Source organism: Ruditapes philippinarum, unplaced genomic scaffold (genome assembly GCF_026571515.1).
Source record: "Ruditapes philippinarum isolate M1 unplaced genomic scaffold, ASM2657151v2 ctg907_1_1_1_1, whole genome shotgun sequence".
NCBI classification, from domain to species: Eukaryota; Metazoa; Mollusca; class Bivalvia; order Venerida; family Veneridae; genus Ruditapes; species Ruditapes philippinarum.
Window position 1 is genome coordinate 121,237 of NW_026863367.1, and position 23,495 is coordinate 144,731.

Here is a 23,495-nt window from a genome sequence, read left to right on the forward strand (position 1 = left end):
TCTGATTTTGCTGTTTTAGACTCTACCTTGCTAAGACATCAATTGACTGTTCTTGCAGTTTTACCCGGCTAGAACGGTAAAGTTTGTTTTTATCTTTCCTATATATCTATTGTTAATTAAAAAATTTCAAATATAACAACAATCTTCAGAATGCAATGAATGAATTAGTTTCTTTTCGTTAGGAGCGCCTATTCAAATATTCTCTTACTCTACTCTAGGTTGTTATTACTCAAGCATTGGGCTGAATTCGCTGGTGTCGTTTTTTAACTTTTTCATTCAGAGATGTTTTTTTCTCTGTTTCTTCTTTTCTCTCCATCACCCTTCTTTTGAGAAAAATCATGTGACATCTGGCTCATACCGAATCTTGATTATGTTTCTTCATGTCTAATGGCATATATCATGTTATATATTGCTTATATTTTCGGGACTTTGTTTCAATTTTGAGTGCATTGTTGTATGAAAACGTTCGTTACTAGAATAATGCAATTTGAAATAAACCGAAGCATACAAAAAATGCTGTCAACAAATTTTATGAGATTAAACATGGTTACACTAACAACGCATTTATTACAAAATTGAATATTTTCAAAAAGAAGAGAAAATGGAGACATTTAGTCTATATGTATATTTTATATTTAATTTGTACAAATTTGCGCAAAATATAGGTATATTGTAAATAAAATTAATCAATTAAATTAAAATTTCAGACAGATCCTGAAAAATACCGGTGTTAATCATAACTTTAGTGTTACTGGCAGTTTTGCAGTAAATTATTCATCGTGCAGGACAGTATGATAGCTTGGTGTCAAAATGATCTGCTCATTTAACAAACTGGCTAACTTATGTTTAATTTAATCTAAACTGTCCGACCTACAACAACCTTCTTTTCAATTTGTAATGTTCTTATTGCAACCCTTTTTTCTATATTTACTCAATCCATACAACAGAGTATTGCAATCATACAATGGTCCGTCAGCCTATCACAATAGTAAGAACATCAGATTTGTATATCAGGGACCGCTTACGGCCGCTGGTTGTATATGTTCACGTGCGGGAACAAAATGGTAATTACTGATTTGTTATCAAGGAAAGTCGGTAGGAAGGACCGTCCAAAACGAACACGATACGTGTCGCTGAAATGCTAAAATTATTGATATGCATCTGATTTTAGCGTAGCAATGACCCTGTGAACTGTGTATGGGAAAGTTCATAAACAAAATCATGATGATTGAAAACGGGCAAATTTATTTTGCAAATTTATTTTGCCGGAAACAACATGACACTTACATACATATGAAACTAATATACCTATATCTGGGTGAAAAATACAGCCAAACAACATTATTAGTACATATAAAATAATTTTCCAATGTCTTGGTGAAAAATACCGAAAACATAACAATTACATAAATAAAAAAAATATTGACTATTGATAACCGTTTGGGAAAAAACCCTGAGGAGGAGGAAATTTGGAGGTGTTGGTAAAATTAAGACAGAGCAGATGTAGCGTGCTTTTCACTTCTAAGGGGGCAGGGGACATATCCGTATGACGACCCTGAGTTTTTACCCGATACTAAGCATTTTGGTAGCTTTGTATGTATTTGTGACTCTCCTAATGGAGATGAAAAAGTTAAAAATCAAGCTTTGACAGTTGGTGCCGAACAAGTTTTTGGCTAAATTTTGTGAAAAATCTAAACGTATGACAGCCACTATATTGGTAAAACAGATTTTGAAATATTTGGAATAGTGTGTCTGGCCACATGAAAATACCAAATTGTTCATTTTTATGTCCCCTGCCCCCGTAAAAGTTTTTTTTCCAGAAAGGCTGATGCCGTTACTTGATTGGTTGATAGAGAGGACGTGATGTTAAGGGTGCTCTCAGATTGGCCAATGTCAAATACATGGAGTGACCTAGATTTAGAGTCGGTTTGATTTACTTAATGTTCAACAATGACATAAAATATTTTATCTATCTATAAAATACATTTATACATTCAGTATTGCAGTTACCCGAGGTAAATGTAAAAATAGAAATACACACTAATTTAAAAGGTAGGATATTGTTATATACAACAAGAAAATTTTTACATACATTCGTATGTAATATAGGTACGATTGCATACTACTTTTTGTGAAGACTTTTTATGTCTGCAACATTAAAGGTGTAATGTAAAATGAACAAACATGTCATGAGACATTTTATATCTTTAAACATTTTCATGGAATGTAATTAATGTATCATCATATTAAAGTTGCATCCGATGAGAAAAATGATTTCAAGGAATCAAAATATGAAAAGAAATTTCACGGTCAATTGACTGCTTTGAAGCATAATAACAGAATAAAATTACAGGAAATTAAAAACCTTTTCAATACACTAAAGGTAGAATTTCATTGTAAGTAGTCACAGATTTGAGATATGATAATTTATTCATATTAACATCATTATTGGTTATATATTTATAAAAAAAACCGAAAGGCACAGTTTGTAAATATTTATTACAATAAATTATGAAAAAGGTGTTTTCCATCCTATGCGACGCGCCGAAGTTAGCTATATTTATAATTCCATTCCCGCGCTAAGTCGCGGTGGTTCTTTGGATAATCACTTGATACTGTAAATGGCAGCCATTTTACGATACGAAAATGCCTGGCCCTCCTCGGACAGTTTATCCTGCCGAAAAGATATGAAAAAATACTTGCAATTCAAAGTTTGTTTGCTACATAAAGATTATCGATTTACTCTTTTTGCAAACCTTTTCTCTGCCTGATTGTTATAATATTGATGTGTTTTCATTGGCTTAAACCATCACGTTATCAATACACATAAAGGTGTGAACTAATTTCGTGTTCATTAAAATTATTCCGTTTATAGACATATAACAATCTTATTTACAAATGAATTGATAAAACAACAATCCCAGAAGCATTTAAGATAATAACAATCATTGAAAAAAATTAAATGCATATAAATTGTAAATTTGTGTATGACAACTCAACCTCCCCCCCACCCCCCAAACCAAAACATAATAGACTCAACCAAAACAAGCGTCTGCTTCTTTATCTAACTATGTAGTTGCATGACCATGATCAGCAACAGCAAACCAAGTGTAAGAGCTAAAGCTATTGTAAAAATAATACTATTACCATAGCAGATTTCGTACAGAAAATCGCTCCAGTCAGTCTGTTTTATATACGTCGAATTGGAAGGTATTAACAAATGGTTAACTAGTTGTTTAAGAAAAAAAGTTATATGATATGTTGAAACATGGATATGAATGATGATTTTATTCTTCTTCTTCCTTATTATGTGCTATATTCATGGTAAGTAAACTCATGTTATTTTATGTCATAGGCCAATTGAACGATAGAAATAGGTAATTCATAAAGTTAGTCTATTCAAAACTTCACTGTGTCATGTTAACTGAGCTATTTTGGGAAATCGTTTTACATCATTGCACTATACTGACTTGTTATATTCTAGTTACATTAAAAAAGAAATTGTAATTACGTAACTGATATTGAATATGGTAATACTAAATATGTGAAAGCTAATCGTCGTATGTAATTAGGAACTATAATTATTAAACAATATGTATTTCAAGTTCAAAAGGTCAATCACGATGTGGCAATCTATATAAACTAGGTACGTTTGCGATAAATACCCATTCATATAATCATAGAGATATATACATATGTATACATAAGCTGATATTTACTTTTCTTTGACAAGAATGAGCTACCACTCCATGTACTTTTTAAGCTCGTAGTATATCGAGTTTGTTTCAGGCTTTATGAACAGTACGTTATAAAATGACGCATACATGTTTGTTTGTTTGTTTGTTTGTTTAGATAAATAGGACTCGATGTGGACATGATACATCCGTTTACGCCTTAGAATACTTTAAAGATGTATGCACTTCTAAGGCATCAGTTACGATAGATGTAAAACAAGATAATAACTTGAGATAATGTGCATTTTATTCTCGAAAAGTCCGTCATAATATATATAAATGTAACGCGAATATTGAATATCGACAGCATTAGCTATTTGTAGCAGAGAGATAATATATTAAATAATAAGTGTGCATGTGTAATACAAAAAGATTCTTGTCCCCTTCCACTCTCTTTAATGCACCCAAAAGAATTCAAGCGTAAATTGTTATGCCCTTTGTCGTTCTCCAGTCCCTTAACAATGTTATGCCTTCAACGATCAAAGGAAATAGCAGATATGTTAACCATGTTCCTGCAATATACATGCACATGTGCACGTTTGGATTCCTGGACACTTCAAATATTGTCTCGGCAAAATATGTGTTTAATATTTTGCAAACATTTTGATTATAATTAGACAATGATGATTTTATTCTTCTTCTTCCTTATTATATACTGTATTCATGGTAAGTAAACTTATGTTATTTACGTCATAGGTGAATTAAACGATAGCAATGGGAATAAATAAGCTAATCAATTCAAAACTTCACCGTTTAATGTTAACTACGAAATATCCCATAAACTGTTTTTGGAAATCTTTTTTTACATCATTGCATTATACTGACTTGTTTACTAATAATACTAAAAATGTTGTGTCGTCTCGGTATATAGGAAATGATGGAAAAAAATTCTTAGTAGATATGTTAACGATAATGCAGCAATATTAAAATTGCACGTTTGGATTCCTTGGTACACTACAAATTTTTGTGTCCACTCAATATCTGTTTAACATTAGATAAAAATTTTAATCATAATGAGACAATGTTATTCAAAAAGATTTTTTAAAGTTTATATCAGAGTGAGAATACAATGTACTATGTGATTACTCTTTATGTAAATTATATAAAAAGGATAATTTTCTGTCAGTACACATATTATCAATCCGTACTATGTAGGACAATCTACTAAACATCATAGCCCTGAGGCAAAACACCATAATCCGTTTTATCTGTTGTTGTTGTTGTTGTTAATGATTATTATAATTGGTGTTTTTTAAATCAATTATGATTCGTCTCAAGTCTTTGGGACTTTATTGATGCTGAAATTAAGAGTTATAGAATAATATATAAAATAACAGAGAAACAAATCAGCTTGACAACTAGAATAAAAACTCCTTTTTTGACATAAATCGTGGTACTTCTCCTAGCATAAGGACAATTAAGTTAAAGCATGTTTTGAACAAAGTTTATGAATGAATCCCTTCCTAATTGAAGGATACATTATTTATTACTCAATTAAATTTGCACACGGGATTATATTGCTGACGTCTTTAAGTTCACGAGATGAAATAAAATAAAATCTGACACAAAAAAAAAACACATTTTCTTTTTATTTTATTCTTTAACTGAAATGTTCTTGATATTAACTTAAATATCGGTTCTCCCCACTGGTATCCTTTCAGACGTATATAAAAACATGAAGTCTTTAGCATGAAAATAAATACAAAAATCAACGTTAAATTGTGATGATATATTTGTTTTATACAAAACAATGAATGATCGCTTGTTTTGATAATTAAAACAACGATTCTTGGAGAAGAAAAGTTACATCGCGAAAGTTTATATCAGATTAGCCTTTGAAATGTAAGCGGCCGCCTTTTTTAAAGTTGAGTCCTTCACGGGAGGAAAAAAAATGTGTTTGATTCATAGGGATTTAATTCTACATGCATGTATTTATCAAGTTCACCTTTGGCTTGCTCTAAACAGTCCTGACAATGTCAGAGTCGTAAGCAAAAATAAAATTGAGGTAGATCTACCACATGGGTAAGTCCTTTAAAAGTAGTTTCTTTATCGAAAAGTGTGAAATTATATTTTGATAATTTTCACTGTGAAATTATCAAATATAATTTTCACGGATAAATCAGTAATCCACTTATAAGCATAAAATAAATCGATCATAATGTTATTAAAACGTTTCTTGTTTTGTTAGATCTATTTGTAGAAATATGCAGCAACGACAACGTGACGGCACAAAAACTTGTCTACATAACTATAACTAGAGTTCCAAGATTTCAGCAGATATTATGTGAGTGTTTGATAATGAAATACCTTCAGAGGTCGACATTTCGTTCTTTTTATAGGGTGATATGATTCCTCAAATATTAAGCTTTAAAGTCAACAACAATGAAGTACAGTCAGGAAAGCAAAATACGTCCACACAAAAGGATCGAAGTCTTATGCTTTCTGTCCTTAAAAATGATAGTTTCAAAACTGAAAAAGCTTGCTTGGTGATTCCGTCAGGTAAGAAAACAACGTCATGTTATTTCTATATATATTTTAACTATATAAACCAGTTGTGTGCGAGTCATTTTGATTTATTTAATGAACGCTAGCATGACAATTATAAATACACATGTATCGGTAGAACAAAATACCTATAGCGTCTTGGTAAATGATAGAATGCATTCTTTATTACAATTACAATGCCAAATCTTACAACATACCCACAGAATGTAAGATAAAAAATAACTTTAATCGATCATGTCAACAAGCACGCAGAAAATATGCAATGGTTCCTGTGGTGTAGTGGTTAGCATATTGAACCGACAATCGAAGGACTGCGTCGTTCGAGTCCTTGTTGCAATTTTTCGTGTGTGTTTTCCTGTTTATATATTATAACTAACATTTGAAAGGCCTGTTCCAGAGATTCACATAATATGATTTTATTCAACTCGTTCAATACATTTAGTATTAAACCTACACTCATGCAACATCCTCTATTTGTTGCTGCCGAGTCGTCTCCCTTGTTCCGAATATTTATCTGAATGACGTTTAGATTCAACCAGTGTTCCTGACAGTGCAACTTTCAATATTGTACCTTACATGGTTGGCACTATTAGATAAATCATCTCATATTTTCTTTCATTGTATCTTGAATTAGCCTTTTGTGTATTAAAATAATAAGAAAGGGTGAATTTTCAGGAAATATATTTTAAATTAGCTCTTCATTGGGGTTGCATCACGGAGAAAGCCAAAACGTTGTAAGGACTGAACATGGCTTACAGCAAACCGATGTCAGAAGTTTTATTTTCTGTTGTCAAAGTTATTGATAACGTATCAAAAGAAAGCTTGACATAAAGTTTGACGAACAAAAAACAACGTTCCAAACCAAAGTGTAACCTAAAGTTGGACAAACTTAGTCCAAATCATTTATAGAAAATGTGATATAAAATATAAATTCTAACAACCTTTATGTTATTCTTCTATCAAACAGATAGGGGAAACAGGTGCATTATGACAAGATGTATTCACAGCATTGAAAGGGATGCTTACACGTCATATGGCGTCAGATATGGCATCTATAAACCAAATGAGGTCAAGAAAATTACTTCTACGCTTTATATAGTTCAACATATTTTTATCAATTCCCGTTTTAATTAGCATGTCAGAATGGAAAAAAGATATTCAGGTTTCGTGCATTATACTGTTATAATGCGCGTTTATTTTTTTTAATTCAACCGTGCATGTTACATCAACAATGCATTCAAAATTGATAATTATTTCCTAAACAATGTCTCGGAAAATATAAGCAAACTGTATATGGAATGTCTCTTAACATGAAGAAACATAATAAAGATTCAGTATGAGACATGTGTGACACACAAAAGGGTGACGGGGAGGAAAGAAAAAAAAACTAAGAACATTTAAACATTTCTTTAAATTAGCGATCTTTGTGTAGTGTTGAAGAAAGATTGGAGTTTATTCAACCTAATGATTTAGGGACAACAAACAGGGAGAAAAGTAAATATATATAAATTTTTGTTTTAGTTAAATGTTCAGTTACACAATAGATTTGGAGAAAAAAAGAGAAAAAATAACTCCCTTACATATGATTTTATGTTGCTTTGTTTTTGGCTCTTCTGCTGATTGGCCTATATTGAGATTGTTTGAGATTATTTAATTTTGTACAGAGCTACATCCGTTATGAACGATAAATATAGATTTCTAGAGCTATGTTTTTTTCTCAATATTTTTTTAATATCTTTTAATTCTCTACAATTGTTTGCACTTTCCTGCGGATTTAATTTTCAATTGATGAGTGATGACATTACTAAATATCCGTTTGTTGTCTTTGTCCACTTTGTCCTCGATAAATTTGCTCGTGCTTGTACTAGAGTTTGGCTCTGGGCCTGACGATAAAGTTGTCATTTCGGTTATAGCATCTGCACGCATATCGGTGCTATATCTGTGGTCGTTATTGGTATCCACTTTTTTCTCAATAAACTTGCTCGTGTTTGTACTAGAGCTTGGTTCAGAGCCTGACGATAAAGTTGTCATTTCAGTAGCAGGATCTGCAAGCATATGGGTGCTATATCTGCTGTCGTTATTGGTATTTACTTTGTTCTCAATAAACTTGCTCGTGCTTGTACTAGAGCTTGGTTCAGGATCTGACGATAAAGTTGTCATTGCTGCAATAGAAACTGCATAAGAACACTTCTGTATAATTACATATCGTTCTAAAAAATCGTTAACTTGAACACCAAAGTTGGTTCGCTCATGTAATAAAAGTTTTCTGTTTATTATAATTGCTTCATTATAATTAAAAACTCGTTAAAGTTTGTCTACCAGTACACATTGAAATAATAACATAAGTGTCTCTTCTAATTAATAATAATAAACATAGTAAATAAAAGATTATTACTGTTCAAAATAGTAACAGCTATCAATTTTCAAAATACCACAAGGAATGACACGTTCATAGAATGAAGACCCGACAAATTCAGCTATACAGGACTACCGCAAAGACACTCAACATGACATCAAAAATGGAGTGCACATATTTGTCCGACATGGAGTGGGCGAACTAATAAGTTATAAACTCATTCGATTATTTGTAATTTTCTAAGAACAACATTATCGGGAACAAACTAACATCCTATGGTAGGTTCATACTTCCATACGGTTGGCTGATATCATTTTTGATATTAATATTTTAGAGTAAAAGGAAAACACTTTATAACAGTTACTATATAATTGTCCTTGATTATATTTGGTATTTGAAAGTAATGACATAAAAGCCCCTAGAAACGTCAATAAGTTTTGGTTTAGGTGTGGAACAACATTGCCTAACAACGCATTACAAATACTAGTCTTGTGTTGTCGATGAGGCAACATGTACCTCCTGCATTGCTAGCCATGGAAGTATAATTAATTGTGATTATCAATATTGAGGGTGATTCTCTTTAAAATAAAAAACAAAAAACGAATCTGTTCTAATGAATATCAAATCGCGGTTTTTTTATGTCTGACGTTTTTACCATATATGGATGTTGAATATTGCCAAGTTCCATTAAAATTTACGTATGTTTACTATATATGTTAACCAGTTCATAAAATAATCGGAAACAAAAATACAGCTGCTATGTACTGAAAGGCACTATTATCCAGAGATTATGTTATATTTCCGGCATCAATTAACCTAAGAATTAAGGCTACGTCGGACGATGGAAAGACAACAATTAAAAAAAAAAACACAACCGTTAACAAGATGCAGCCCAGATGATGGCAATAATAACTGTACAAACATGTTCATTTCAATTGGAAACAAATATTTCTGGTTGAATTAAAATACTTTTCTTCAGTTATAAACGTGAACATGTAATAGCAAATTAAACCATTTAACTTGATCAAAATAGAATATGTGGTATCAAAACATTACAACGCAAATTTAAAATATTAAAACGCAAAATGTTAATAGATGATGTTTGTAAATTAAACCTTAAAAGCTCGGACATGTTATAACAGTGAATGATTTAAGTATTTAGTATTGACATAATCATGAACATTGCATGCACATATATCGCTTACTGTATAATATACGCATCAATTAACTAGACGTTAGAATAACATCTATTTTATCACAAAAGCCGAACTTACGACAATCATTTTCATCAGATCCTTCTAAGCAGTCCTTATTCCCATCACATTTCAAACTACTTGATATGCAAACATGGTTTTCACACATATACTGGCCACCGCTACATATGTCATGACCTAACATTTAAATAAAACATGGTATACCGAAATGAATATTTTCAAATAGATGAGTGTTTTATACAAGGAAAGACAAACTTTGTGGAAACTGATTTTCAATTATTAATTGATCAAAATTAACTGTAGGACGTGTAAAATAAGTAGATATTTACAATATACATTGTACATGTGTCTATACATATTTTGTTTAAATGTACTTACAGTGTTCGCCTTCATCCGAGCCATCTGTACAGTACCAGTCATTATCACACTTCCAGGACCAAGGAATGCATCTCTCAGACATGAGACAGTCAAAGTGTAGTGATGGGCAGACTTGATTAATGTTTGTACAATTGATACTTTCATCTGTATGATCAACACAATCGAAGTCACCATCACATTTCCATGAGATAGGAATACACCTGGTTTTATTATCACATCTGAATTGATCATTTGTACATACTTTCGCTATAACAGAAGACAAATGGTATGGTATTCTGATATCAATGTATCTGTTTATCAATTAATCATGTTTTGAAGTAAACAAATGTAATAAAATATTAATACAATGAAAAACCATCAAATGTCATCTACAGTAAGTAAATATTTTAGAATAGTAACAACATTTGGCATTGTAATTTATCATCACAGTTAGTGGTATTGACATGTCTAAACAATCATGCTTACCAACACAATGCCACAAACTTGATATGCATTTACCTTTGTTGAACATGAATGGTTTTGGATAATATGCTTAAATATAATGAGGGTAAATTTTAAAACTCATTATAACTTAATAGTCGCCAAAGTAAATTACTCCTAGTAGTGATGAGTAGATTGTCATGGTTCTAGAACACTCACTTAAAACTGCATTGTTCATACGTAAAACAATTTTATCCAAAAAAGACAAATGAAGCAAAAAAATTGTATAGGGAGATAGGTCTTACTACAATTTTGTTCGTCAGCGCTATTCAAGCAATCTATATCATCGTCACATATAAAATCATAGCTGATACAAAAACCATCCCCACAAGAAAAGTCATTATTTGAACATATCTCTGTGCCAACAATTTCTTCTGAAAATGAAAAGATGTTGGACATATGTTGAAAATTTACTGAATACATTTTTCTAAAACATGCATCATTCAAAGATAATGGCAACTTGAACGTGCCTTTGTTTGAATATCAAGGACACTACTTCTATGTTGTAAACAATGTCATATTCAACTTTTTACCTTTTACCTAATGCCAGAATATTTTCTAACCATTTTTCACACAAAAAACTGCCATGTTGTTATCGCAAATTTAACTTTTTACCTATAAATCAAACATCCAATTTGGGTTATAAAGGATAGATCGTATATTTTTATCACTAATATACTACTACAGAGGTATCCGTTCCCGTACAAAGATGTAGTGATCACTTCACAGTAAGTTTCACATCCGAAATGTGAAATCAAAATGAGTACACAGAACCGTTTCAAAAAAGTGATTAAGTAAATTTTGTTAAATAATTTTCGAAAGCTGCTTTTAATACTCCTGAAATAATTTTAAGTAAATATTTTTAAAAATCGGTGGCCAGGCCGTGAGCAATTTCATATCCAATGTATATCTTTTGAATCGATCGAAGGAAATCAAAATTACTTGATAGAAATTTTAATGGAAATGAGACAATGTGTATGAAATTGAGCTTTATCGAATCAATATCGTTATGAATAAAGTTTGAAGTTGTGTGAATACTACTACGTACTTTTTAAACTGTAAACTGATGGGGTATTCTTATTAGATTTGCAGAAAGCTATCGAAACTGTTGACCACACGATCCTTTTAGACATGTCAATGACATGTGAGATGTTGAACAAAAAAAAAACACCTTTATTGTACGCAGATGGTTTTGCTATTTTAGTTTCTGGTATGTATATAAATCTGAAATTGAATGTTTGCTAAAAAAAGACCTTGAACAAGTTAGTAAGTGGTTATTGATAACAAATTGTCATTACATCTAGGGAATCAGAATCAATTCTATCTGGGTCACATGTTTAGAAAGAATCAAACCTTAATATTATTGGCAATGGTACTTCTTTTTAACACATTGAGTCGGTCAAATATTTAGAAACCACCTAAGACTAAAGCTTGAGCTTTGAGACTATGGTTACATCAGTCATTAAAAAGCAAATGCAAAACTTAAGTTTCTTTGTTGACAATAAATGTTTTATCTTTTTTTATAACAAGAAAATGTAAATATTGTCTTTAATCCAATGTCCTTTTGACTATTGCAGCACGGTTTGGTACTATGGTAGTTCTCAGAATTTGTGAAACAGGCTCCAAGCTATTCAGAAAAATATTATTAAATGTGTGCTTAAACTTGATTAAAGAAGTCACATTAATATAGGGCACATTTAAAAGTAAGGCTGATTACCTGTTTTAAGAAGAGTCGAGCAAATCACTCTTAATCGTGTTTTTTTAGATACATAATGATTCTGCCCCTTTAAACATGAATGAACATTTTATTTCAGCCATTTCTGTACATAATCATAAGTACCAGGTTTAGTAAAGAGTCTTGCTTCAGAATTCCTTAAGTGAAAGGGTTTGGTAAATAGTCATTTTTCTGCAACGGTTGTTCCAAGTGGAATATACTACCACAAGATATAAAGAATTCGACCAATCTGCAACTGTTTAAGGTTTCTGCCAAAAAGCAACATCTGTTAACTAGAGTGTAGAATGTTTTTATTTCATCTCATTAATTCCATCTTCTTGATTAATTAGAATGTTAAACAAAGAACTTGTGCCTGGCACATGTCATTATACATCCTGGACCACAATGGAAACAAATCATTTCACTGCCACTTTTTGTTTACTTTTGGGTAGATTTATAAATGTCCTGGCACATGTTTCATTTTATTTATATTAACTTGGGGTATTTGGTATTTTCAATATAAAGTCTTTCAAAATAATTTTTATTTTACTACGTTTATATTTTTCTTCTTATCACTTGTCTTAAGGTTTTGTTTTTACAGTCATGATTACTTTTATTTTTATTATGCTATTTTTTTGTTGTAGTTACAATCATGACAATTAATATGTGATATTGTTTTCGTTTTGTACCATGAAATGCCATTTATTTATAAATTAAAATATTATTTTTTGTTTAATTTGTTAGAAATGTTTATTATAATGAGACGGTATACAAAACAATTCCTTTGACTTTCTGAAGTCGGCAAATTACACTAAGTCATTTAAATTCCTAATTGAGGTATAAATTAAAAGGGAAAATAGTCCGCAGTGCTGTGTTTATTGGTTTGTTATCTCCCTGTATTTCCTTGCTAACGTAAAAATATAAGTAGTGAAAGATTCTTAAGCCGATACCTACTTGTTCATTTTACTGGTATTTCTATGTGACTTGGGATCCAACATAATTTTTCTTAGTATCTTTATCATACTTTAATGCGTGATCTTCATAAAATGAAGAATTATTTGTGATACTTTTTTTTCTTTGTTAAACGGCACATTGGCAAATAACTGGTTTTCGTGAAAGATTAATAAATAAAAAACATTTCAAACTTAAAAAAAATACGTACGTTACTCTGAATCATGGAAACTAACAATTGCTAAGAATATATGAAAGAAGAATTTCACTAGTAAAAAAGTGATTAAAAGGTGAAGGAAGACATTAATTGAAAATAACTGCCGAACAATAAAAAAAGTTCATTATTAACTAATTAAAATCTTTTATTTGAGCTGTCGTTATAATAAAAATGAACATACCGGACATATTCCATAATGAAAGACACAAAACACCGACACGCGTTAGAAATGCCATACTGTTTTGAAAGTAATATAAAACAATTGTGTTCACACTTTATTTGATTTATAAAATATGCCGAATAAACTGGACAACTGCTTAAACATTTAGAAAGGAAAATAATTAGCTGTTCTCAAGTACACTTAGTCATCAACATGAATTACGACGTACTGATAAATATCACTTTTCAATTGTTTTCTTTTATTACTTTGTTGAACACAGTAATAGTAGAGACGTTTGCGATTGTTTCATTATTATACGAAAAATCTTTTCGCAGAATTTCTTTAACTGAGAATGTTGTTTAAAATAAGAGGCACAGTTAAAATATTGATGTGTCACATCTTTTATCCTCATTAGATATTTTCACATCAACATTCGCCACTTGCCAAGTTAATGATCATGAAATAGAATTCAAATTTAACGAACAAAATAAACGACAATGCTATTATTACTGTGTTCAACAATACAATTAAAAACAATGTGAAAAGACATATATCTCTTTTTGAGTTTGTAAAAAAAATAAGAAGCAGTATTGCCTTTAATACTTGAAATCGCATATAACACAAGTATAAATCCACATAATTATGTTTTAGCGCTATGCAAATAACAGATTACGCACAAGTAAAACAAGGCATTCTGAAGGACAGCTAAATCCCATTCCGCACCGGACATGAATGTGTGCTTCTTGACCTTTGAAAAACTATGACCTTGACAGTAATTATTTGTGCAAAGTTATTTAAAATATTCCATAAAGTCAACAGTTATGGAGGAGAACATTTGACCTTAACCATGGGGGTAGCAACCCAATTATTGTTCTCTGCATATCATCTCATAATGGTTATCACTAGTGCCAAGTTGTTGTTTGTTTCAAATCAGCGGTTCAAAACGGACATGAGATGTGGACTTCTTTTACACTGGACCTTTAAATGTGACATTGACCTTAGGGGTAGCAACCCAATTATTGCAACCTGCACATCATTTCATAATGGTGATGACTTGTGCCAAGTTATTTTATTTTTTACAGCGGTCTAAAAGTTATAGATTTGACAGAACATTTCCACTTTTAACTTATGACCTTTAGGTGTGAACTTGACCTTTGGGGTGTCAACCCAATTATTGTGCCCTGCACATCGTCTCATAATGGTGATCACTTGTGCAAAGTTTTTTCAAAACAATTTCAGTAGTTAAAATTTATGGAGCGGACATGGAATGTAGACATTTTAACACTTGCCATTTAAGTGTGAGATTGATCTTATGGGAAGCAACCTAATTATTGCGTTCTGCACATCGTCGCATAATGGTGATCACTTTGTCAAATATTTAAAAAAAATATTAAGTGGTTAAAAAAATTATGGAGCGGACACGTAATGTACACATTTACCAATTGATCTTAAAGCGTGACCTTAACCTTGGGGGTAGCAACCCAATGATTGCTCTCTGTATATCATCTCATAATGGTTATCACTTGTGCCAAGTTGCTTTTTTTTAAATCAGCGGTTCAAAAGTTATAAAAAGGGACATGATGTGTAGACTTTTTACACTGGACCTCTAAGTGTGACATTGACCTTAGGGGTAGCAACCCAATTATTGCAATCTTCACATCATCTCATAATGATTAAATATATGGAGCGGACACAAAAGTGTACGGACTCACAGACGGACAAACTGACAGACGGAGGTCATTCCTATAATCCCTGGCTTCATGGAAGGGGATTAACAGATGACCACAATAGAGGAATAATGCAATTTTTTGTGCATCTGCTGCAGCATGGATACAAATTTGAAGACCAAACCAACAGTGCGAGTGATTTAAAACATTTATATTTCGAAGCTTCTTCTGTAGACCTATGCACTTGTAGGTAAGAAAGTGCTATTCGCACGTAAGACGGTGCTATTCTGACATGAAAATATACGTTTGTTCGAAATTCACGTTTCGTTGTTTTTCGAAAGAAACCAGTCTCGTCATGCTTCTCACATGTGAACACGATGTTATTTTACTGTAACAGTTATACTTTTGTTAGTGAAATTAACGGGTCTGTCAGAAACTGTCCGTGCTTGCTTATGCTTGTTTTCTTCTCCGTTAATGTATAGCTGCGCGCGCAGCTTTTATGCAAGAAGTACTATGTAAATGTTATACATTATCATTGAAATAACCGGAACGATAAAGAATATTTGTATGATCCTTAAAATTAAATGTAGCTGAAAACCTGTGTCAATTAATGCAAGTGATAACATCAATTATCTTTCGAGGAGATACTATTGCATAATCTAAAACATATTATAACAATGCAATTGATAAACTGAAAAAAGTAATATCACAACTTATTCATTGAAAATTGCACGCTTGTTGAAAACCGCTCTCTTCCTCTTGCAAAAATAATGTACGCAGATATATTCATGCACGATACTGCTGAACTCTCAATTCTTTTGTAAAGTAAAGTAAAAAAATAGAAACAAGATATGTTTGTAAAACATGAATGCCACCTATCAGCAGCCAATTAGTCATGTGATCAGGTTATTATGCATGACTTCTGACCCAGTGAACAAACAATTAATAAGGGTTATCTAGTATCAACTGGTCATGACTAGTCACAGGGTATTAATTATTGTGACCCCATAGGTTGTGTGCAGCAATTTAAGTTATTACAAATCTTACCAAATAATATATGCATAACATTTTATGAATCATGTAGGCCTCATTAATGACAGCCAAGTTGTTATATTACATAAGACCTTCAAATGTGTATACCAAAAGCATTTTTAGTTAAATATAAAAATATCAACCAAGGCAACTTGAGTTGTTGAGTTATTGGTGAGAAACCGCCATTAAGTACAAGGTCAATATGACATAGACCCCTTGTTACCCAAAATCAATAGGGGTCATCTACTGGTCATGAACAATCATCATACCAAGTTTGAAGTTCCTAGGCCTAAGCGTTCTTCAATTATTTATCAGAAACCGTCTCTACCTACAAGGTCAATGTGACCTTGACCTTTGACCCCTTGACCCAAATATCAAAATGGGTCATCTGCTGGTCATGAACAATCATCATACCAAGTTTGGAGTTTCTAGGTCTAAGCATTCTTAAGTTATTGATTGGAATCCCTTCTCGACTACAAGGTCAATGTGACCTTGACCTTTGACCTCTTGACCCAAAATCAATAGGGGTCATCTGCTGGTCATGACCAATCACCATACCAAGTTTGAAGTTCCTATGTCTAAGCGTTCTTTAGTTATTGATCGGAAACCGTTTTTACCTACAAAGTCAATGTGACCTTGACCTTTGACCCATTGACCCTAAAATCAATAGGGGTCATCTGCTTGTCATGACCAATCACCATACCAAGTTTGAAGTTCCTAGGCCTAAGCGTTCTTTAGTTATTGATCGGGAACCGTTTTTACGTACAAGATCAATGTGACCTTGACCTTTGACCCTTTGACCCCAAAATCAATAGGGGTCATCTGCTGGTCATGACCAATCACCATACCAAGTTTGAAGTTCCTATGCCTAAGCGTTCTTTAGTTATTGATTGGAAACCGTTTTTACCTACAAGGTCAATGTGTCCTTGACCTTTGACCCCTAGACCCCAAAATCAATAGGGGTCATCTGCTGGTCATGACCAATCACCATACCAAGTTTGAAGTTCCTAGGCCTAAGCGTTCTTTAGTAATTGACCGGAAACCGTTTTTACTTAAAAGGTCAATGTGACCTTGACCTTTGACCCCTTGACCCCAAAATCAATACTGGTCATGACCAATTACCATACCAAGTTTGAATGTCCTAGGCCTAAGGGTTCTTTAGTTATCACTCGGAAACCATTTGGTCTACGGACCGACATACCGACAGACCGATGGACCGACAAATGGAAAGCAATATAGCCCCTCTTCTTTGAGGTGGGGGCATTATAATTGACATATATTTATTTGTATAAGTTAAGCCTAAAACAAAATGAAATAACACTTACACTTTTTATGAACTAATCACACGAAATCGCGAAAACACGATTGTTTACATTTACGTTTGTCTATATTTGTGTTTTTGCATGATAAAGGACGACAATATCATACAAAATTTCGACACTGGTCAAACTTTTCTGTTACATCGTTCGTGCCATATTTGCGGCAAAAATGTAGGAATGCGGGAGAACGAAGATGCAACAAACTTTTACTTTATGTTTTCGCATTTGTATTTTTTTTTTCATTTTCAGCTTGACATAAATCAACCACATATCAAAACAGTATGGCAGTAAAAGACAGTTAAATACGTTTTCGTATTTCAGTTCTTCTAGGTAACACACTTTTATAACGTGATATGTAGGCATATCCAATGTATATGCATGCAAGCAATTCAATGGTTAATTACAAATAAAAATCTAAAAAAGGAGGATCCCTCGGAAGCATTAATCACACCAAAATAACATGAAAATTGCAGACTCAATTTAATTGAGTCTTTCCTTGAGAGATAAGGTAAAAGTTCAACATCCCTCACGCCCCCTAGCGCCGGCTTTGCGATACTCAATTGTCAACACTTGTAATACGATACCATTGCAACTTACTGAATACACTCAATAGGTTAGAAAATGCGCGATAGTGGAACATTAGACCGATGAGCATGTGAGTACACTTGTAAGTGCTTGAATTAATGATCCCGAAGGATTCGAAAAATTTAACAATACAGTAAACTTCACTTATAGCGAACACGGTTATAGCGAACTTCCGGTTATAAGAAACAATTTATTTTGGCCCGAATTTTGCCCTTCTTTATTTAATATAAAAAATATACGGTTATAGCGAACACGGTTATAAGGAATTATCGCTTATAAGGAACTCATTTCTTAGTCCCAATTTAGTTAAAAGTTAAGAAAATTACACTTTTATAACGAACTCCAAAATATCGGCTATCCGTAAATAGAACCCGCATGTTTCGTTTTTTCATTGGCGGCCGAATGTACCGTTAATTGTTGAATGAAAATGAATTTGTATTGAAGTACGTAATAGTTTACTATTAAGGATATTTTAAGCATGAGTTCTTGTCACCAAGATAAAACGGTTATTCCTTTAATTCTTTTATTTATATTTTCTTAAATAGTTTTGCTCGAGTAGAATAATTATGATAATTTATAATCGTTTTTTAACATAATCAGCATGCTTGCTAGCATAATTCATTGAAAACTACAAAGTATGCTTGGTTGAAATGAAAAGAAATCTATATATTTCATCAGTTAAAGCACGGATTTATATAAGAAGTCCGTGGTTTAAGTCACCCTTTAAATATAATAAAAGATATTCAATATGAAAGGAATGAAAACTCGAAAATCTTGTTTTTTCTTAATCATGGAAGGAAAACGAAAAGCCCAGGCCCCGTGTTTACAAATATTAAAGGATCAGGATCAAGATCAGGATCAAATAAAAACTCTAATTTTCTTCATTTTTTATCCTCATAGATTAAAAATCTAATATTAATTTGATAAAACTGGACTTGTACTAGCAAATTAATGAAATTTTACAATAAATGTTTTGTTATTTTAACATGATACGGCTATTTTACAGTTGAAACAAATATTGATCCTGAGCCTAAAATTGATCCTTATTTTGATACGAATATTTTTGTATTTGTTTTTTTATTTGTAAAAGTAAAAGTTTGGTTTCTTTGCAAATCAGCAATTTTTTTTTACATTTTGAATATTTACCATTTAATTCTAGCAAAACACGATAAATTCTAGTAATTTTTAAAAGTAAAACAATGAAAATAAAATCAGGTTCACTTGATCCTGATCATAATCTTTTCTTTGTGAATCAAATGCTCTTTACAAAGGCGCACGATGGTAAACAATCAGTTCGTTACATGTAAATCTGTTCGCTATAGAAACTCATTATACAAGGAACTAATTCGCTATATCCTTAGAAGGAACTTCGGATATAAGGAACAAATTTTGAATGTCCCAATGAGTTCGTTATAAGCTTAGTTTACTGTACTGAATATATAGCTGTGCAGTATTTTTGTAAATGCAGATAATTATAAATAGGCAATTAATTAGTGTTATAAGCTTGTGATGCACTTGAATTGATAACTAAATGTTGATCACTTTAAATTCTTATAGGAATACAGACATAGTAATGTATCACCTTATGATCATAGACATATTGTATCAGTTTTCTCATTTCTATATATGGCATCATACTTCAACGTGTAGAGTGACTTTCAAAATTTTTGCAATTACTTTTACCTTGAAAGTTATATTAACTGCATTGATAATTGGTAAGTGTTCATTAAGTTCATTGCTTCACGCGTGGATAGATCACTGCACTTTCTTAAAGCATCTAAAATTAATGGTAATTGGTTTAAAATTATACAGGGATAGGGTGTTTATGAAAAAACAGTTAGTTTTCTTTTAAGAAATACAAAGTTCCACTTTCATGAAGTTGAAAATTTGAAATCGTGAATTCGTGAAGTTGAAATCGTAAATTCACGAAGATGACCAATAGTTAGAAATAGTTTTCTTCGCCTAAGTTTTCTTTTGTAATTTGGTCTTGACTAGTAGATAGATGACAACTACTGATTTGAGGTCAATAGATCAAATGTTAATGTCACAATTGCATAGGCTACTTTTGTTCAATACTAGTAGATAACCTCTATTTATTTTGATGTCATTAGTTCATATGTCAAGTTCATCGTGACCTTGACCACTGAAATCTTGTTCGACTAATACCTTACGGTTAAGGTTTCGTTTAGATGTTGGTCATGGCTAGAAGAAGAGATCTATCGTCTTTCAGATCACAATGGCATGGACCAGTACGACAGAAAAAATAAATACAGATAAATAAGGCTAAGTTTTGAAATTAAAAACTTTGACCATGTGCAGTTTTTTTTATTTTGACGTCATTAACTTACCACTTAGCCATGTCTTCAATTATTAAACTTTCTAGGGGCATTTTCCGTGGCTTGTATGAGGCCCCTATCGATTTCGAAGTTGCTATTTTGAAGTCACTTGCGCAAGCTATTTAATGAGTATTTATGTCTACTGGTCGAGGGCTTAGAGTCGATGACTTCTAATCCAGTTACCTCTCTGGCGTGGGTTCGATCCCCGGGAGATGCTTTGGTATTTTAGCGCGGAGGAAGGTAGTCTAGTACTGGTGTAACTCTCCAGGTACTATGGTTATGAAACTACCCGCCTATATGACTGAAATACTGTTGGAAAAAAGGCGTTAAATGAAACAAACAAACAAACAAACAAGACAACAAGAGTTTACACAGACATAGGTTTGTGAACTTTATTAATTATAATACTATTATAATCTTTTATTATTAATGTAACACTTTGCTTTTTTGAAATACGCATAAATATTTAAAAATGGCACTGACACAGCATATAAAGATGTTTCATCAAGACACATTTTAAGTTAACTAAAAAGTTGAAAAAATTATTATAATTTTAGCTTTCCCACGGCAGTACAATATTGGAGAACATTTTGGGATATTATTTATCTCTTTTTTATATCCTCGGCAAGGATACATCTATTATAAAAGATTATACATTGTTTATGACCTTTCAAGTATTTGAAATTTCTTTTGTATACGACGAAGAGAACACTCAATGTACAAGCCGTAATATTTTAGACGGTATATGACTGAAAGGTAATATAAAAATAATGCCGAACTTGATTACACCACAGCAGTTTATTAAAAATAGACAGTTATTTATAAAATATTGTAATCATAAGTAACAATTGAAATGCTTTTGAAAATGGAGCAAATTAACAATTGCAATGCAATAGTATAACATTTAAAACATAACACGAAGCTGATTTGACACGATTGTATAATATTTTAAGACGTTTCAAAGACGTTTTATCATCTTTTATACTGGACCTCATGTTATATTTTATGTCTCATCAGGCTTGTTTATGATAACATCATTTGGACTCAAATGATGGTATAAGTTATTCTCCTGAAAATGTTTGGTTGTAGTTTTTACAGTACTGTCATATGTAGAACAATCCTCTTCATCCTGAAGAGATGTTTGCTTATCCTGACCAACGATACTTTTATTTGCGCTGTATTCTCCAGTGCAACCTTTAGTTTGCTGGTGTGCTGGAAAGGCACCACAGTGATCATAATCTGAATTGCAGTTTAATACATTATCAGACACGTGCTTCTTTTTCGAACATGTTGTAACCCCGATAGCATGTACATCATGTTCTATTTGGTCGTATAAATTTTCCGTGCTTTGTTCTATTATACGCGTCTCAACAATATTTTTGTTCCTTGGAATTTCTGTCATCACCTGACTATCAGCTAGATTTGTTTGTTCAGTTGACCCATCTTTCATCTGTGTTTTTCTAATTCTGCAAATAAAAAAATGTTATGACCCCCTTCTACTAGGATAATAATTCTATAAAAGTCCCTTCTTACACAAACGGTCATTGTTTGTAGTTAAAGATATATTATGCTCAAATATGATATTTAAGAACTTATAACTGCTATACAGTCTCTTTTTTAAATGTGAAATAAACATCATTTGAGTTCTCACAGAGAAAACATTTTCGTACATTTAAACTCTACACACTATTTGTAAACAGAGTGTGAATACATAGTTTCATTAAAAAACATCTTGCGGTTGTGTAAATAAGAACCAAATAAAATTGACCTGTAAAATGGAATGAAGGTTCCCAATCATAGTATGTACACTTTTATACATATTTAATGTTCAGTAAGACCTGGCATACAATATATCACAACAAGAAAAGTATTTAGCCAAAAGATTGGCACAGTACATCGACCATAATTAATAATAGAAGTCTCTAAAAGCATCTAAATTCACTAGATATCTAACTTTCTTTTTTCAAATCCCCGTGCCCTCCCCCTTTCTCTTAATCACAATTTGTACAAATTTACCAATTGTTAAGGCATCCACATTACATGGATATTCATATAAAACATTTCTTATAAATAAAAAATGTTGATAGTGTTTGAAGTGACTATGTACACATATTTTATGAAAATAGTTTGTTCAGGAACATTTTTGTTATCTTCTATATTTAAAAAATATACACAATTTACACAAGTATCACACTTAACAACACCATCCATTTATAATTATTTCGTGGTTTGTTGTCACGTATAAAAATAGTATCAACTTAATTATCTATAGTAGTGCAGGTTCCATTATGTGAAAATCTCTTTAAAAGATATCATTCAGGAAAAAATGTTACTAAACCGTGAGTTAACTAGAGAAGAAAACAATTTAAATATAAACTGTAATAACACTTAAAACCTTTACATCTTATTTGGTATATAAGCATCTTTATTTAAATTTGATAAAACACGGGAAGAAAACAATTTCAATATAAGTAGAAATATAACTTAAAACCTTTACATCCTATTGGGTATATAAAATCTTTATTTGATAAAACACGGGAAGGAAAGGACACATGACAAAGTTACCCGCATTCATGATTAACGTATTATATAAATAGAAATTTTCAACACATCTTTTGCAGAAAAACCTGCCAATAAAGCCAATTGCTAAGCCTATTGCAAGTCCTGATAATCCGGACACCATAGGAACTGAAACAAATATATTCAACATTTTGAGCACATTGATATATGGGAAGAAATGTTATATACCTCTCTTTGTGTCTTATTTCAGTCACAAGAAGCAAGGTCTAAATAAACAACATCATTTGACTGTGAAGATCGGGCAGCAAACATGTAAGTTGACAGTGA

General features: G+C 31.9%; 1 protein-coding gene across 1 annotated transcript; it reads right to left on the reverse strand.

Annotated features, from left to right (window-relative positions):
* Positions 1 to 7,821: 7,821 nt before the first annotated feature.
* On the reverse strand, positions 7,822 to 11,080 carry LOC132721925 (low-density lipoprotein receptor-like). Its single transcript, XM_060706307.1, has 4 exons — positions 10,913 to 11,080; positions 10,188 to 10,433; positions 9,870 to 9,986; positions 7,822 to 8,401 (listed from the first exon to the last, which is right to left on the reverse strand). Exons 1-4 carry the CDS (start codon positions 11,064 to 11,066, stop codon positions 7,986 to 7,988), a joined length of 933 nt encoding a protein of 310 aa, XP_060562290.1. The 5' UTR covers positions 11,067 to 11,080; the 3' UTR covers positions 7,822 to 7,985.
* Between the last annotated feature and the right edge of the window lie 12,415 nt (positions 11,081 to 23,495).

Excerpts from the sequence above, each read along its gene's own strand:
- LOC132721925 (XM_060706307.1), bottom strand. The coding sequence starts at position 11,066 with ATGTCCAACATCTTTTCATTTTCAGAAGAAATTGTTGGCACAGAGATA. Across the intron at positions 10,434-10,912 it reads CGCTGACGAACAAAATTGTA|CGAAAGTATGTACAAATGAT; the intron begins GTAAGACCTATC and ends CTTCTGTTATAG. Across the intron at positions 9,987-10,187 it reads CTCGGATGAAGGCGAACACT|GTCATGACATATGTAGCGGT; the intron begins GTAAGTACATTT and ends TTTAAATGTTAG.